Source organism: Heptranchias perlo, chromosome 2 (assembly GCF_035084215.1).
Source record: "Heptranchias perlo isolate sHepPer1 chromosome 2, sHepPer1.hap1, whole genome shotgun sequence".
NCBI lineage: Eukaryota > Metazoa > Chordata > Chondrichthyes > Hexanchiformes > Hexanchidae > Heptranchias > Heptranchias perlo.
Genome location: NC_090326.1, coordinates 34994348 through 35009165, shown reverse-complemented (window position 1 = coordinate 35009165; position 14818 = coordinate 34994348). Strand labels below are relative to the sequence as shown.

At 51.5% G+C, this 14818-nt stretch overlaps 1 protein-coding gene across 2 annotated transcripts in view; it reads left to right on the top strand.

Annotated features, from left to right (window-relative positions):
* LOC137337052 (CD83 antigen-like) overlaps window positions 1-13523 on the top strand; it is a 37393-nt gene extending 23870 nt beyond the window's left edge. For both annotated transcript variants that reach the window (XM_068001707.1, XM_068001706.1), the window contains exon 5: window positions 7642-13523. In XM_068001707.1, coding sequence (XP_067857808.1) covers window positions 7642-7737 — 96 coding nt within the window. In that variant the 3' untranslated portion in view covers window positions 7738-13523. The remainder of the gene's footprint in view (window positions 1-7641) is intronic.
* The last annotated feature ends 1295 nt before the right edge of the window (window positions 13524-14818 follow it).

The window sequence follows — 14818 nt, the reverse complement described above, 5'->3', positions numbered from 1 at the left end:
GTGGGACAGCACTGCTACCGAAGGCGGTCCCTGTCACTCACACACTGTGGGACAGCACTGCTATCGAAGGCGGTCCCTGTCACTCACACACTGTGGGACAGCACTGATACCGAAGGCGGTCCCTGTCACTCACACACTGTGGGACAGCACTGATACCGAAGGCGGTCCCTGTCACTCACACACTGTGGGACAGCACTGCTGCCGAAGGCGGTCCCTGTCACTCACACACTGTGGGACAGCACTGATACCGAAGGCGGTCCCTGTCACTCACACACTGTGGGACAACACTGATACCGAAGGCGGTCCCTGTCACTCACACACTGTGGGACAGCACTGCTACCGAAGGCGGTCCCTGTCACTCACACACTGTGGGACAGCACTGCTGCCGAAGGCGGTCCCTGTCACTCACACACTGTGGGACAGCACTGATACCGAAGGCGGTCCCTGTCACTCACACACTGTGGGACAGCACTGCTGCCGAAGGCGGTCCCTGTCACTCACACACTGTGGGACAGCACTGATACCGAAGGCGGTCCCTGTCACTCACACACTGTGGGACAGCACTGCTGCCGAAGGCGGTCCCTGTCACTCACACACTGTGGGACAGCACTGATACCGAAGGCGGTCCCTGTCACTCACACACTGTGGGACAGCACTGATACCGAAGGCGGTCCCTGTCACTCTCACACTGTGGGACAGCACTGATACCGAAGGCGGTCCCTGTCACTCACACACTGTGGGACAGCACTGATACCGAAGGCTGTCCCTGTCACTCACACACTGTGGGACAGCACTGATACCGAAGGCGGTCCCTGTCACTCTCACACTGTGGGACAGCACTGATACCGAAGGCGGTCCCTGTCACTCACACACTGTGGGACAGCACTGATACCGAAGGCGGTCCCTGTCACTCACCACACACTGTGGGACAGCACTGATACCGAAGGCGGTCCCTGTCACTCACACACTGTGGGACAGCACTGCTGCCGAAGGCGGTCCCTGTCACTCACACACTGTGGGACAGCACTGATACCGAAGGCGGTCCCTGTCACTCACACACTGTGGGACAGCACTGATACCGAAGGCGGTCCCTGTCACTCACACACTGTGGGACAGCACTGATACCGAAGGCGGTCCCTGTCACTCACACACTGTGGGACAGCACTGCTGCCGAAGGCGGTCCCTGTCACTCACACACTGTGGGACAGCACTGATACCGAAGGCGGTCCCTGTCACTCACACACTGTGGGACAGCACTGATACCGAAGGCGGTCCCTGTCACTCACACACTGTGGGACAGCACTGCTGCCGAAGGCGGTCCCTGTCACTCACACACTGTGGGACAGCACTGCTACCGAAGGCGGTCCCTGTCACTCACACACTGTGGGACAGCACTGCTGCCGAAGGCGGTCCCTGTCACTCACACACTGTGGGACAGCACTGCTACCGAAGGCGGTCCCTGTCACTCACACACTGTGGGACAGCACTGATACCGAAGGCGGTCCCTGTCACTCACACACTGTGGGACAGCACTGATACCGAAGGCGGTCCCTGTCACTCACACACTGTGGGACAGCACTGATACCGAAGGCGGTCCCTGTCACTCACACACTGTGGGACAGCACTGATACCGAAGGCGGTCCCTGTCACTCACACACTGTGGGACAGCACTGCTACCGAAGGCGGTCCCTGTCACTCACACACTGTGGGACAGCACTGCTACCGAAGGCGGTCCCTGTCACTCACACACTGTGGGACAGCACTGATACCGAAGGCGGTCCCTGTCACTCACACACTGTGGGACAGCACTGCTGCCGAAGGCGGTCCCTGTCACTCACACACTGTGGGACAGCACTGCTATCGAAGGCGGTCCCTGTCACTCACACACTGTGGGACAGCACTGATACCGAAGGCGGTCCCTGTCACTCACACACTGTGGGACAGCACTGATACCGAAGGCGGTCCCTGTCACTCACACACTGTGGGACAGCACTGCTGCCGAAGGCGGTCCCTGTCACTCACACACTGTGGGACAGCACTGCTACCGAAGGCGGTCCCTGTCACTCACACACTGTGGGACAGCACTGCTATCGAAGGCGGTCCCTGTCACTCACACACTGTGGGACAGCACTGATACCGAAGGCGGTCCCTGTCACTCACACACTGTGGGACAGCACTGATACCGAAGGCGGTCCCTGTCACTCACACACTGTGGGACAGCACTGCTGCCGAAGGCGGTCCCTGTCACTCACACACTGTGGGACAGCACTGATACCGAAGGCGGTCCCTGTCACTCACACACTGTGGGACAGCACTGATACCGAAGGCGGTCCCTGTCACTCACACACTGTGGGACAGCACTGCTACCGAAGGCGGTCCCTGTCACTCACACACTGTGGGACAGCACTGCTGCCGAAGGCGGTCCCTGTCACTCACACACTGTGGGACAGCACTGATACCGAAGGCGGTCCCTGTCACTCACACACTGTGGGACAGCACTGCTGCCGAAGGCGGTCCCTGTCACTCACACACTGTGGGACAGCACTGATACCGAAGGCGGTCCCTGTCACTCACACACTGTGGGACAGCACTGCTGCCGAAGGCGGTCCCTGTCACTCACACACTGTGGGACAGCACTGATACCGAAGGCGGTCCCTGTCACTCACACACTGTGGGACAGCACTGATACCGAAGGCGGTCCCTGTCACTCTCACACTGTGGGACAGCACTGATACCGAAGGCGGTCCCTGTCACTCACACACTGTGGGACAGCACTGATACCGAAGGCTGTCCCTGTCACTCACACACTGTGGGACAGCACTGATACCGAAGGCGGTCCCTGTCACTCTCACACTGTGGGACAGCACTGATACCGAAGGCGGTCCCTGTCACTCACACACTGTGGGACAGCACTGATACCGAAGGCGGTCCCTGTCACTCTCACACTGTGGGACAGCACTGATACCGAAGGCGGTCCCTGTCACTCACACACTGTGGGACAGCACTGATACCGAAGGCGGTCCCTGTCACTCACAAACTGTGGGACAGCACTGCTGCCGAAGGCGGTCCCTGTCACTCACACACTGTGGGACAGCACTGATACCGAAGGCGGTCCCTGTCACTCACACACTGTGGGACAGCACTGATACCGAAGGCGGTCCCTGTCACTCACACACTGTGGGACAGCACTGATACCGAAGGCGGTCCCTGTCACTCACACACTGTGGGACAGCACTGATACCGAAGGCGGTCCCTGTCACTCACACACTGTGGGACAGCACTGATACCGAAGGCGGTCCCTGTCACTCACACACTGTGGGACAGCACTGATACCGAAGGCGGTCCCTGTCACTCACACACTGTGGGACAGCACTGATACCGAAGGCGGTCCCTGTCACTCACACACTGTGGGACAGCACTGATACCGAAGGCGGTCCCTGTCACTCACACACTGTGGGACAGCACTGCTGCCGAAGGCGGTCCCTGTCACTCACACACTGTGGGACAGCACTGATACCGAAGGCGGTCCCTGTCACTCACACACTGTGGGACAGCACTGATACCGACGGCGGTCCCTGTCACTCACACACTGTGGGACAGCACTGCTGCCGAAGGCGGTCCCTGTCACTCACACACTGTGGGACAGCACTGATACCGAAGGCGGTCCCTGTCACTCACACACTGTGGGACAGCACTGATACCGAAGGCGGTCCCTGTCACTCACACACTGTGGGACAGCACTGATACCGAAGGCGGTCCCTGTCACTCACACACTGTGGGACAGCACTGATACCGAAGGCGGTCCCTGTCACTCACACACTGTGGGACAGCACTGCTGCCGAAGGCGGTCCCTGTCACTCACAGACTGTGGGACAGCACTGATACCGAAGGCGGTCCCTGTCACTCACACACTGTGGGACAGCACTGATACCGAAGGCGGTCCCTGTCACTCACACACTGTGGGACAGCACTGATACCGAAGGCGGTCCCTGTCACTCACACACTGTGGGACAGCACTGATACCGAAGGCGGTCCCTGTCACTCACACACTGTGGGACAGCACTGATACCGAAGGCGGTCCCTGTCACTCACACACTGTGGGACAGCACTGCTGCCGAAGGCGGTCCCTGTCACTCACACACTGTGGGACAGCACTGATACCGAAGGCGGTCCCTGTCACTCACACACTGTGGGACAGCACTGAGACCGAAGGCGGTCCCTGTCACTCACACACTGTGAGACAGCACTGATACCGAAGGCGGTCCCTGTCACTCACACACTGTGGGACAGCACTGCTGCCGAAGGCGGTCCCTGTCACTCACACACTGTGGGACAGCACTGATACCGAAGGCGGTCCCTGTCACTCACACACTGTGGGACAGCACTGATACCGAAGGCGGTCCCTGTCACTCACACACTGTGGGACAGCACTGCTGCCGAAGGCGGTCCCTGTCACTCACACACTGTGGGACAGCACTGATACCGAAGGCGGTCCCTGTCACTCACACACTGTGGGACAGCACTGATACCGAAGGCGGTCCCTGTCACTCACACACTGTGGGACAGCACTGATACCGAAGGCGGTCCCTGTCACTCACACACTGTGGGACAGCACTGCTACCGAAGGCGGTCCCTGTCACTCACACACTGTGGGACAGCACTGATACCGAAGGCGGTCCCTGTCACTCACACACTGTGGGACAGCACTGCTGCCGAAGGCGGTCCCTGTCACTCACACACTGTGGGACAGCACTGCTACCGAAGGCGGTCCCTGTCACTCACACACTGTGGGACAGCACTGATACCGAAGGCGGTCCCTGTCACTCACACACTGTGGGACAGCACTGATACCGAAGGCGGTCCCTGTCACTCACAGACTGTGGGACAGCACTGATACCGAAGGCGGTCCCTGTCACTCACACACTGTGGGACAGCACTGATACCGAAGGCGGTCCCTGTCACTCACACACTGTGAGACAGCACTGATACCGAAGGCGGTCCCTGTCACTCTCACACTGTGGGACAGCACTGATACCGAAGGCGGTCCCTGTCACTCACACACTGTGGGACAGCACTGATACCGAAGGCGGTCCCTGTCACTCACACACTGTGGGACAGCACTGATACCGAAGGCGGTCCCTGTCACTCACACACTGTGGGACAGCACTGATACCGAAGGCGGTCCCTGCCACTCACACACTGTGGGACAGCACTGCTGCCGAAGGCGGTCCCTGTCACTCACTCACTGTGGGACAGCACTGATACCGAAGGCGGTCCCTGTCACTCACACACTGTGAGACAGCACTGATACCGAAGGCGGTCCCTGTCACTCTCACACTGTGGGACAGCACTGATACCGAAGGCGGTCCCTGTCACTCACACACTGTGGGACAGCACTGATACCGAAGGCGGTCCCTGCCACTCACACACTGTGGGACAGCACTGATACCGAAGGCGGTCCCTGTCACTCACACACTGTGAGACAGCACTGCTGCCGAAGGCGGTCCCTGTCACTCACACACTGTGGGACAGCACTGATACCGAAGGCGGTCCCTGTCACTCACCACACTGTGGGACAGCACTGATACCGAAGGCGGTCCCTGTCACTCACCACACTGTGGGACAGCACTGATACCGAAGGCGGTCCCTGTCACTCACCACACTGTGGGACAGCACTGATACCGAAGGCGGTCCCTGTCACTCACACACTGTGAGACAGCACTGATACCGAAGGCGGTCCCTGTCACTCACCACACTGTGGGACAGCACTGATACCGAAGGCGGTCCCTGCCACTCACACACTGTGGGACAGCACTGCTGCCGAAGGCGGTCCCTGTCACTCACCACACTGTGGGACAGCACTGCTGCCGAAGGCGGTCCCTGTCACTCACACACTGTGGGACAGCACTGATACCGAAGGCGGTCCCTGTCACTCACACACTGTGGGACAGCACTGATACCGAAGGCAGTCCCTGTCACTCACACACTGTGGGACAGCACTGCTACCGAAGGCGGTCCCTGTCACTCACACACTGTGGGACAGCACTGATACCGAAGGCGGTCCCTGTCACTCTCAGACTGTGGGACAGCACTGATACCGAAGGCGGTCCCTGTCACTCACACACTGTGGGACAGCACTGATACCGAAGGCGGTCCCTGTCACTCTCAGACTGTGGGACAGCACTGATACCGAAGGCGGTCCCTGTCACTCACACACTGTGGGACAGCACTGATACCGAAGGCGGTCCCTGTCACTCACACACTGTGGGACAGCACTGCTGCCGAAGGCGGTCCCTGTCACTCACACACTGTGGGACAGCACTGATACCGAAGGCGGTCCCTGTCACTCACCACACTGTGGGACAGCACTGCTACCGAAGGCGGTCCCTGTCACTCACACACTGTGAGACAGCACTGATACCGAAGGCGGTCCCTGTCACTCACACACTGTGGGACAGCACTGCTACCGAAGGCGGTCCCTGTCACTCACCACACTGTGGGACAGCACTGATACCGAAGGCGGTCCCTGTCACTCACACACTGTGGGACAGCACTGCTACCGAAGGCGGTCCCTGTCACTCACACACTGTGGGACAGCACTGATACCGAAGGCGGTCCCTGTCACTCTCAGACTGTGGGACAGCACTGATACCGAAGGCGGTCCCTGTCACTCTCACACTGTGGGACAGCACTGCTACCGAAGGCGGTCCCTGTCACTCACACAATGTGGGACAGCACTGCTACCGAAGGCGGTCCCTGTCACTCACACACTGTGGGACAGCACTGCTGCCGAAGGCGGTCCCTGTCACTCACACACTGTGGGACAGCACTGCTACCGAAGGCGGTCCCTGTCACTCACACACTGTGGGACAGCACTGATACCGAAGGCGGTCCCTGTCACTCACACAATGTGGGACAGCACTGATACCGAAGGCGGTCCCTGTCACTCACACACTGTGGGACAGCACTGATACCGAAGGCGGTCCCTGTCACTCACACAATGTGGGACAGCACTGCTACCGAAGGCGGTCCCTGTCACTCACACACTGTGGGACAGCACTGATACCGAAGGCGGTCCCTGTCACTCACACACTGTGGGACAGCACTGCTACCGAAGGCGGTCCCTGTCACTCACACAATGTGGGACAGCACTGCTACCGAAGGCGGTCCCTGTCACTCACACACTGTGGGACAGCACTGCTGCCGAAGGCGGTCCCTGTCACTCACACACTGTGGGACAGCACTGCTACCGAAGGCGGTCCCTGTCACTCACACACTGTGGGACAGCACTGATACCGAAGGCGGTCCCTGTCACTCACACAATGTGGGACAGCACTGATACCGAAGGCGGTCCCTGCCACTCACACACTGTGGGACAGCACTGCTACCGAAGGCGGTCCCTGTCACTCACACACTGTGGGACAGCACTGCTGCCGAAGGTGTGTCGAAACACAGTAATTGTAGGAACTGCTGCGCTTGCTGGTATTGAGGAAGGCAAAAATCTATGATGGGAATCAAAACTGCTAAAAGTAAAAGGAAATGATTAACTTATAATTTTGGATTGGAGTTGAATTTTAAAATTAATATTGCTAATATTGTTTCAATAACAGTTTCCTGTGTTGTGTTTTTTTTCCCTTCCAGAAATGTATCAGAGAAACAGAAACCTGTACAAAGCAGAAAATGAAGAACTACACACAACTATTTGGGGACAAAAGACTTTTTTATAGCATAATTTAATGCTGACTAACGTCCTATGGTTTCATTGAAATACGAACATGAGCAGGCTGCAGCGCTGTAAAAGGTTGGAGTTTCGTCTGCATTACGTCGCGTTAGACCAGCACTTGAAGCCAGTGCAGATAGGTGGGATGAAAGGCTTCCTCGCTGTGCCTGCTGAGAAGTGAAATGAGGTTGGGCAGTTTCAACACAGTTGCTAATGTGTCCACAACCACAACGACCTGGATGTTCTGCCACTGGCACGCACTGGGACTGCCGTTGGGGAAATTCCGTACTGCCAGCCTGTGATTTTCCAACTATTAAAGAGAATGGCTGGAAAAACACAGGCTGGGTATACAAGAATGTGTGCTACGATTCATCACATCTTGGCAGCACCTTAGGCCAAAGGAGTGTCAGCTGAAAAATAACAAACTAATCAATGCATCAGTAGTTAGATTACAAAGCTGCAAATCATTATTGAACAACTTCTGTGGTGATTGTATGGTCTGTGCTGTCCTTTGATCAATGACTATGAAATTAGAGTGTTGTTTTGCTGTTTGTTAAAGAAAAAGCTGAATAACAAGTTTATAAGAACATAAGAAATAGGAGCAGGAGTAGGCCAATCGGCCCCTCAAGCCTGCTCCGCCATTCAATAAGATCATGGCTGATCTGATCCTAACCTCAAATCTAAATTCATGTCCAATTTCCTGCCCGCTCCCCGTAACCCCTAATTCTCTTTACTTCTAGGAAACTGTCTATTTCTGTTTTAAATTTATTTAATGATGTAGCTTCCACAGCTTCCTGGGGCAGCAAATTCCACAGACCTACTACCCTCTGAGTGAAGAAGTTTCTCCTCATCTCAGTTTTGAAAGAGCAGCCCCTTATTCTAAGATTATGCCCCCTAGTTCTAGTTTCACCCATCCTTGGGAACATCCTTACCGCATCCACCCGATCAAGCCCCTTCACAATCTTATATGTTTCAATAAGATCGCCTCTCATTCTTCTGAACTCCAATGAGTAGAGTCCCAATCTACTCAACCTCTCCTCATATGTCCACCCCCTCATCCCCGGGATTAACCGAATGAACCTTCTTTGTACTGCCTCGAGAGCAAGTATGTCTTTTCTTAAGTATGGACACCAAAACTGTATGCAGTATTCCAGGTGCGGTCTCACCAATACCTTATATAACTGCAGGAATACCTCCCTGTTTTTATATTCTATCTCCCTAGCAATAAAAGCCAACATTCCGTTGGCCTTCTTGATCACCTGCTGCACCTGCATACTAACTTTGATTTTCTTGCACTAGGACCCCCAGATCCCTTTGTACTGCAGTACTTTCCAGTTTCTCACCATTAAGATAATAACTTGCTCTCTGATTTTTCCTGCCAAAGTGCATAACCTTACATTTTCCAATATTGTATTGCATCTGCCAAATCTCCGCCCACTCACCCAGCCTGTCTATATCCCCTTGTAGGTTTTTTATGTCCTCCTCACTCTCTACCTTCCCTCCCATCTTTGTATCATCTGCAAACTTTGATATGTTACACCCGGTCCCCTCCTCCAAATCGTTAATATAGATTGTAAAGAGTTGGGGACCCAGCACCAACCCCTGCGGAACACCACTGGCTACTGGTTGCCAATTTGAGAATTAACCATTTATCCCAACTCTCTGCTTCCTATTAGATAACCAATCCTCCACCCATGCCAGAATATTACCCCCAATCCAGTGATTCTTTATCTTGAGCAATAATCTTTTATGTGGCACCTTGTCGAATGCCTTCTGAAAGTCTAAATACACTACGTCCACTGGTTCCCCTTTATCCACCCTGTACGTTATGTCCTCAAAGAACTCAAGCAAATTTGTCAGACATGACTTCCCCTTCATAAAGCCATGCTGACTTTGTCCTATTAAATTATGTTTATCCAAATGTTCCGCTACTGTCTCCTTAATAATAGACTCCAAAATTTTACCCACCACAGATGTTAGGTTAACTGGTCTATAATTTCCAGCCTTCTGCCTACTACCCTTTTTAAATAAGGGTGTTACATTAGCAGTTTTCCAATCTGCCGGGACCTTTGCCGAGTACAGAGAATTTTGGAAAATTATTACCAAAGCATCCACAATCCCTACTGCCACTTCCCTCAAGACCCTAGGATGTGAGCCCTCAGGTCCAGGGGATTTATCCACCTTGAGTCCCATTAATTTACTGAGTACCAATTCCTTAGTGATTTTAATCGTATTTAGCTCCTCCCCCCCTAGAGCCCCCTGTTTGTCCAGTGTTGGGATATTCTTAGTGTCCTCTACCGTAAAGACTGAAACAAAATATTTGTTCAGCATTTTTGCCATCTCCATGTTTCCCACCATTAATTTCCAGGTCTCATCCTCTAAGGGACCTACGTTTGCCTTAGCCACCCTTTTTCTTTTTATATAACTGTAGAAACTCTTGCTATCATTTTATATTTTTTGCTAATTTATTTTCATAATCTATCTTCCCTTTCTTAATCAATCCTTTAGTTACTTTTTGCTGTCTTTTGAAGACTTCCCAATCTTCTATCCTCCCACTAAGTTTGGCTACCTTATATGTCCTTGTTTTTAGTCGGATACTATCCTTAATTTCTTTACTTAGCCACGGATGGCTGTCATTTCTTTTATACCCTTTTTTCCTCAGTGGAGTATATATTTTTTGAAAGTTGTAAAATAACTCCTTAAATGAACACCACTGCTCATGTACCGCCTTACCCTTTAATCTATTTTCCCAGTCCACTTTAATCAATTCCGCTCTCATACCATCATAGTCTCCTTTATTCAAGCTCAGTACGCTTGTTTGAGAACCAACCTTCTCACCCTCTAATTGGATATGGAATGTAACCATGTTATGGTCATTCATTCCAAGGGGATCCTTAACTAGGACATTATTAATGAATCCTGGCTCATTACACAGGACCAGGTCCAAGGTTGCTTGCCCCCTTGTAGGATCAGTTACATACTGCTCAAGAAATCCATCCCTAATACACTCAATAAACTCTTCCTCAAGGCTGCCCTGCCCAATTTGATTTGTCCAGTTAATATGATACTTAAAATCCCCCATAATTATAGCTGTTCCCTTATTACATGTTCTGACTATTTCCTGATTAATACTTCTTCCAGCATGGTTGCAACTATTAAGAGGCCTATATACTACACTCACTAGTGTTTTTTTCCCCTTATTATTCCTTATCTCTACCCAAACTGTTTCATTGTCCTGATCCTTTGTCCCGATATCATTTCTCTGTATTACAGTGATTCCTTCCTTTATTAACATAGCCACCCCACCTCCCCTTCCTTCCTGCCTGTCCTTCCTGATTGTTAAATACCCTGGCATATTTAATTCACAGTCATTGTCACCCTGCAGCCATGTTTCTGTAATGGCCACAAGATCATACCCATATGTAGTTATTTGTGCCGTTAACTCGTCCATTTTGTTACGAATGCTACGTGCATTCAGATAAAGAACTTTCAAATATGTTTTGTGACACTTAGTTCCTGCTTTTTCCTTTTTTAACACTTTACCTTTTACTCCATACCTTCTGTCCCTTCCTGATACGCTTTCCTCTGTCTCCCTGCTCAGGTTCCCAACCCCCTGCCACAGCTTTGGTGCTGGGTTAATCGCCTTGCGCCTTCTAGTTTTTATTTTATCTGTCGTGCCTAAAGTACGCTTTTCCCTTTCACTTATTCTTGAACAACTGTTTGCATTATTTGTATTGTAGATTTCCCCTGGGTCTTCCCCTCTCTTGCTGCTCTCAACTTTATTCTCTTCTGACTCCCCGCTCAGGTTCCCATCCCCCTGCCACTCTAGTTTAAACCTTCCCCAACAGCACTAGCAAACACCCCCGCGAGGACATTGGTCCCAGTCCTGCTCGGGTGTAACCCGTCACGCTTGTACAGGTCCCACCTTCCCCAGAACCGGTCCCAATGTCCCAGGAATCTAAATCCCTCCCTCCTACACCATCCCTGCAGCCACGCATTCATCCTGTCTATTCTCCTGTTCCTATACTCACTAGCACGTGGCACCGGTAGTAATCCTGAGATCACTACCTTTGAAGTCCTGCTTTTCAATTTATCTCCTAACTCCTTAAATTCATCTTGCAGGACCTCATCCCTTTTTTTACCTATGTCGTTGGTACCAATATGGACCACGACTACTGGCTGTTCACCCTCCCCCTCCAGAATGCCCTGCAGCCGCTCCGTGACATCCTTGACCCTAGCACCAGGGAGGCAACATACCATCCTGGAGTCATGTTTGCGGCCGCAGAAATGCCTATCTGTTCCCCTTACAATTGAATCCCCTATCACTATAGCCCTGCCACTCTTCTTCCTCCCCTCCTGTGCAGCAGAGCCACCCGTGGTGCCCCGAACCTGGCTCTTGCTGCTTTCCCCTGATAAGCCATCTCCCCCAACAGTATCTAAAGCAGAATATCTGTTTGAGAGGGAGATGGCCCCAAGGGACTCCCGCTCTACCTGCCCAGTCCTTTTACTCTGTCTGGCGGTCACCCATTTCCTTTCTGCCTGCGTAATCTTTACCTGCGGTGTGACCACCTCACTGAACGTGCTATCCACGATAGTCTCAGTATCGCGGATGCTCCACAGTGAATCCACCCGCAGCTCCAGCTCCGAAAGACGGTTAGTCAGTAGCTGCAGCTGGACACACTTCCTGCACACATGGTCGCCAGGGACACTGGTAGTGTCCATGACTTCCCACATAGTGCAGGAGGAGCATATCACGGGTGCGAGCTGTGCTGCCATGACTTGCCTTAGACTCTCAGACTCTCCTCCCACTCTAGGTCTCTCCTTTTATACTGTGCTTACCTCTCAGACTCTCCTGCCTCACCTGTGTCGTCGCACAGTAGTTGTCTCTTGTTGCAGGTCTGCTGCTGCTTTTATTCCCCAATCTCAGTCTTCTACTCTCAGGTCCACTGCCACTCTGGGGAAAAAGTTAGGAAAAGCAAGGCAAAGCAGCACCTCCTTCCCCCAGTTCACTGAACTCCCACATGTACCAAACTCTCAGCAGTTCACACTGTGTTGTAAACAATTGCAGAAAGTAAATAGCATGCAAAACTCCCTAGAGAAAAAAAAGTTGTGTCGGTAATCTCCCTTTTTGCTGCTTTTATATTTCTCCTGGTTTTCATTTGTCCTACCGGTTGTAATTTATCATATTCCTCTTTTTTAGACTTAATTTTGCCTTCTTTATTCACCCATGAGGCTCTAGCCTCTGGAGCAATCCCTTACTTCTGGTCAGGATGTTTTCAGTCTATACCCTATCAATCTCATACTTAAATATTTCTTACTGCTACTCTGTTGGTTTAACTGCCAACTTTTCCATCCGATCAATCTGAGCTAGGTCCCTTTTCATCCTTCTAAAATCTGCTTTATCGAGCCCAGCACCTTTATTTCAGCTCCATTTATTCTTTTATCTATTTTAGTGTAAACCCTAATTATGTTCCGATTGCTGTCCCCCAGAGGATACACTGAACCTTAAGGAATTATATCAGATTGAAGCTTGAAGATTTCATTTTTGCCAGATAATTAGGAAACGTGCAAATGAGATGCCGTTTCTTTTGTTTATTCTTCCTAGACCCGTTGCAGAACCCAACACCAAATGGAGCAAATCACAGAGGCAGCGTCCCTTTTAAGAGCTTTGCTTATTGTAACTATATTATCTTCCCTTGTTCCCAGACTGTATAGATTACCCTGTATTCTTTTTCTCCCTTTGTGAGAACCACAGTTGTTCTTTTGTGTTATCTAAAAATAAATATATTTTTATTTACAGTGATTTTTGTGTTAAGCAAGGTGAGATATATCATTACTGGGTAACTTTTTCTCCATTTTGGACACTGGGGACTCCCATATCCAGAATAGTTTTCATGGTATCCCAAACATGTTTATTAACCTCAACCTCAAAGAACATTTCACATCGTTCACCTGACGAAGGAGGAAGCCTCCGAAAGCTTGTGAATTTAAAATAAAATTGCTGGACTATAACTTGGTGTTGTAAAATTGTTTACAATTAAAAATATTCAATGACCCTGCCTCCACCACTCTCTGGGGAAGAGAGTTCCACAGACTCACGACCCTCTGAGAAAAGATTTCTCCTCATCTCCATCTTAAAATGGGAGGCCCCTTATTTTTAAACTATGGCCCCTAGTTCTAGTCTCTCCCACAAGGGGAAACATCCTCTCAGCATCTACCCCTTCTAGTCCCCTCAGGACCTTATATGTTTCAGTAAGATCGCCTCTCATTCTTCTAAACTCCAGTGTATACAGGCCCAACTTGTCCAACCTTTCCTCATAAGATAACCCCTCATCCCAGGAATCAGTCAAGTGAACCTTCTCTGAACCATCTCTAAAGCAATTATGTCCTTTCTTAAATAAGGAGACCAAAACTGCACACAGTATTCTAGATGTGGTCTCACCAATGCCCTCTACAACTGTAGCAAAACATCTTTACTTTTATATTCCATTCCCCTTGCAATAAATGACAACATTCCATTTGCCTTCCTAATCACTTGCTGTACCTGCATACTAACTTTTTGTGATTCATGTACTAGGACACCCAGACATTGCTGCAGGAGTTCCTCAGGGCAGTGTCCTAGGCCCAACCATCTTCAGCTGCTTCATCAATGACCTTCCCTCCATCATAAGGTCAGAAATGGGGATGTTCACTGATGACTGCACAGTGTTCAGTTCCATTCGCAACCCCTCAAATAATGAAGCAGTCCGAGCCCGCATGCAGCAAGACCTGGACAACATCCAGGCTTGGGCTCAGAAGTGGCAAGTAACATTCGTGCCAGATAAGTGCCAGGCAATGACCATCTCCAAAAAGAGAGAGTCTAACCACCTCCCCTTGACATTCAACAGCATTACCATCGCCGAATCCCCCACCATCAACATCCTGGGGGTCACCATTGACCAGAAACTTAACTGGACCAGCCATAAAAATACTGTGGCTACGAGAGCAGGTCAGAGGCTGGGTATTCTGCGGCGAGTGACTCACATCCTGACTCCCCAAAGCCTTTCCACCATCTACAAGGCACAAGTCAGGAGTGTGATGGAATACTCTCCACTTGCC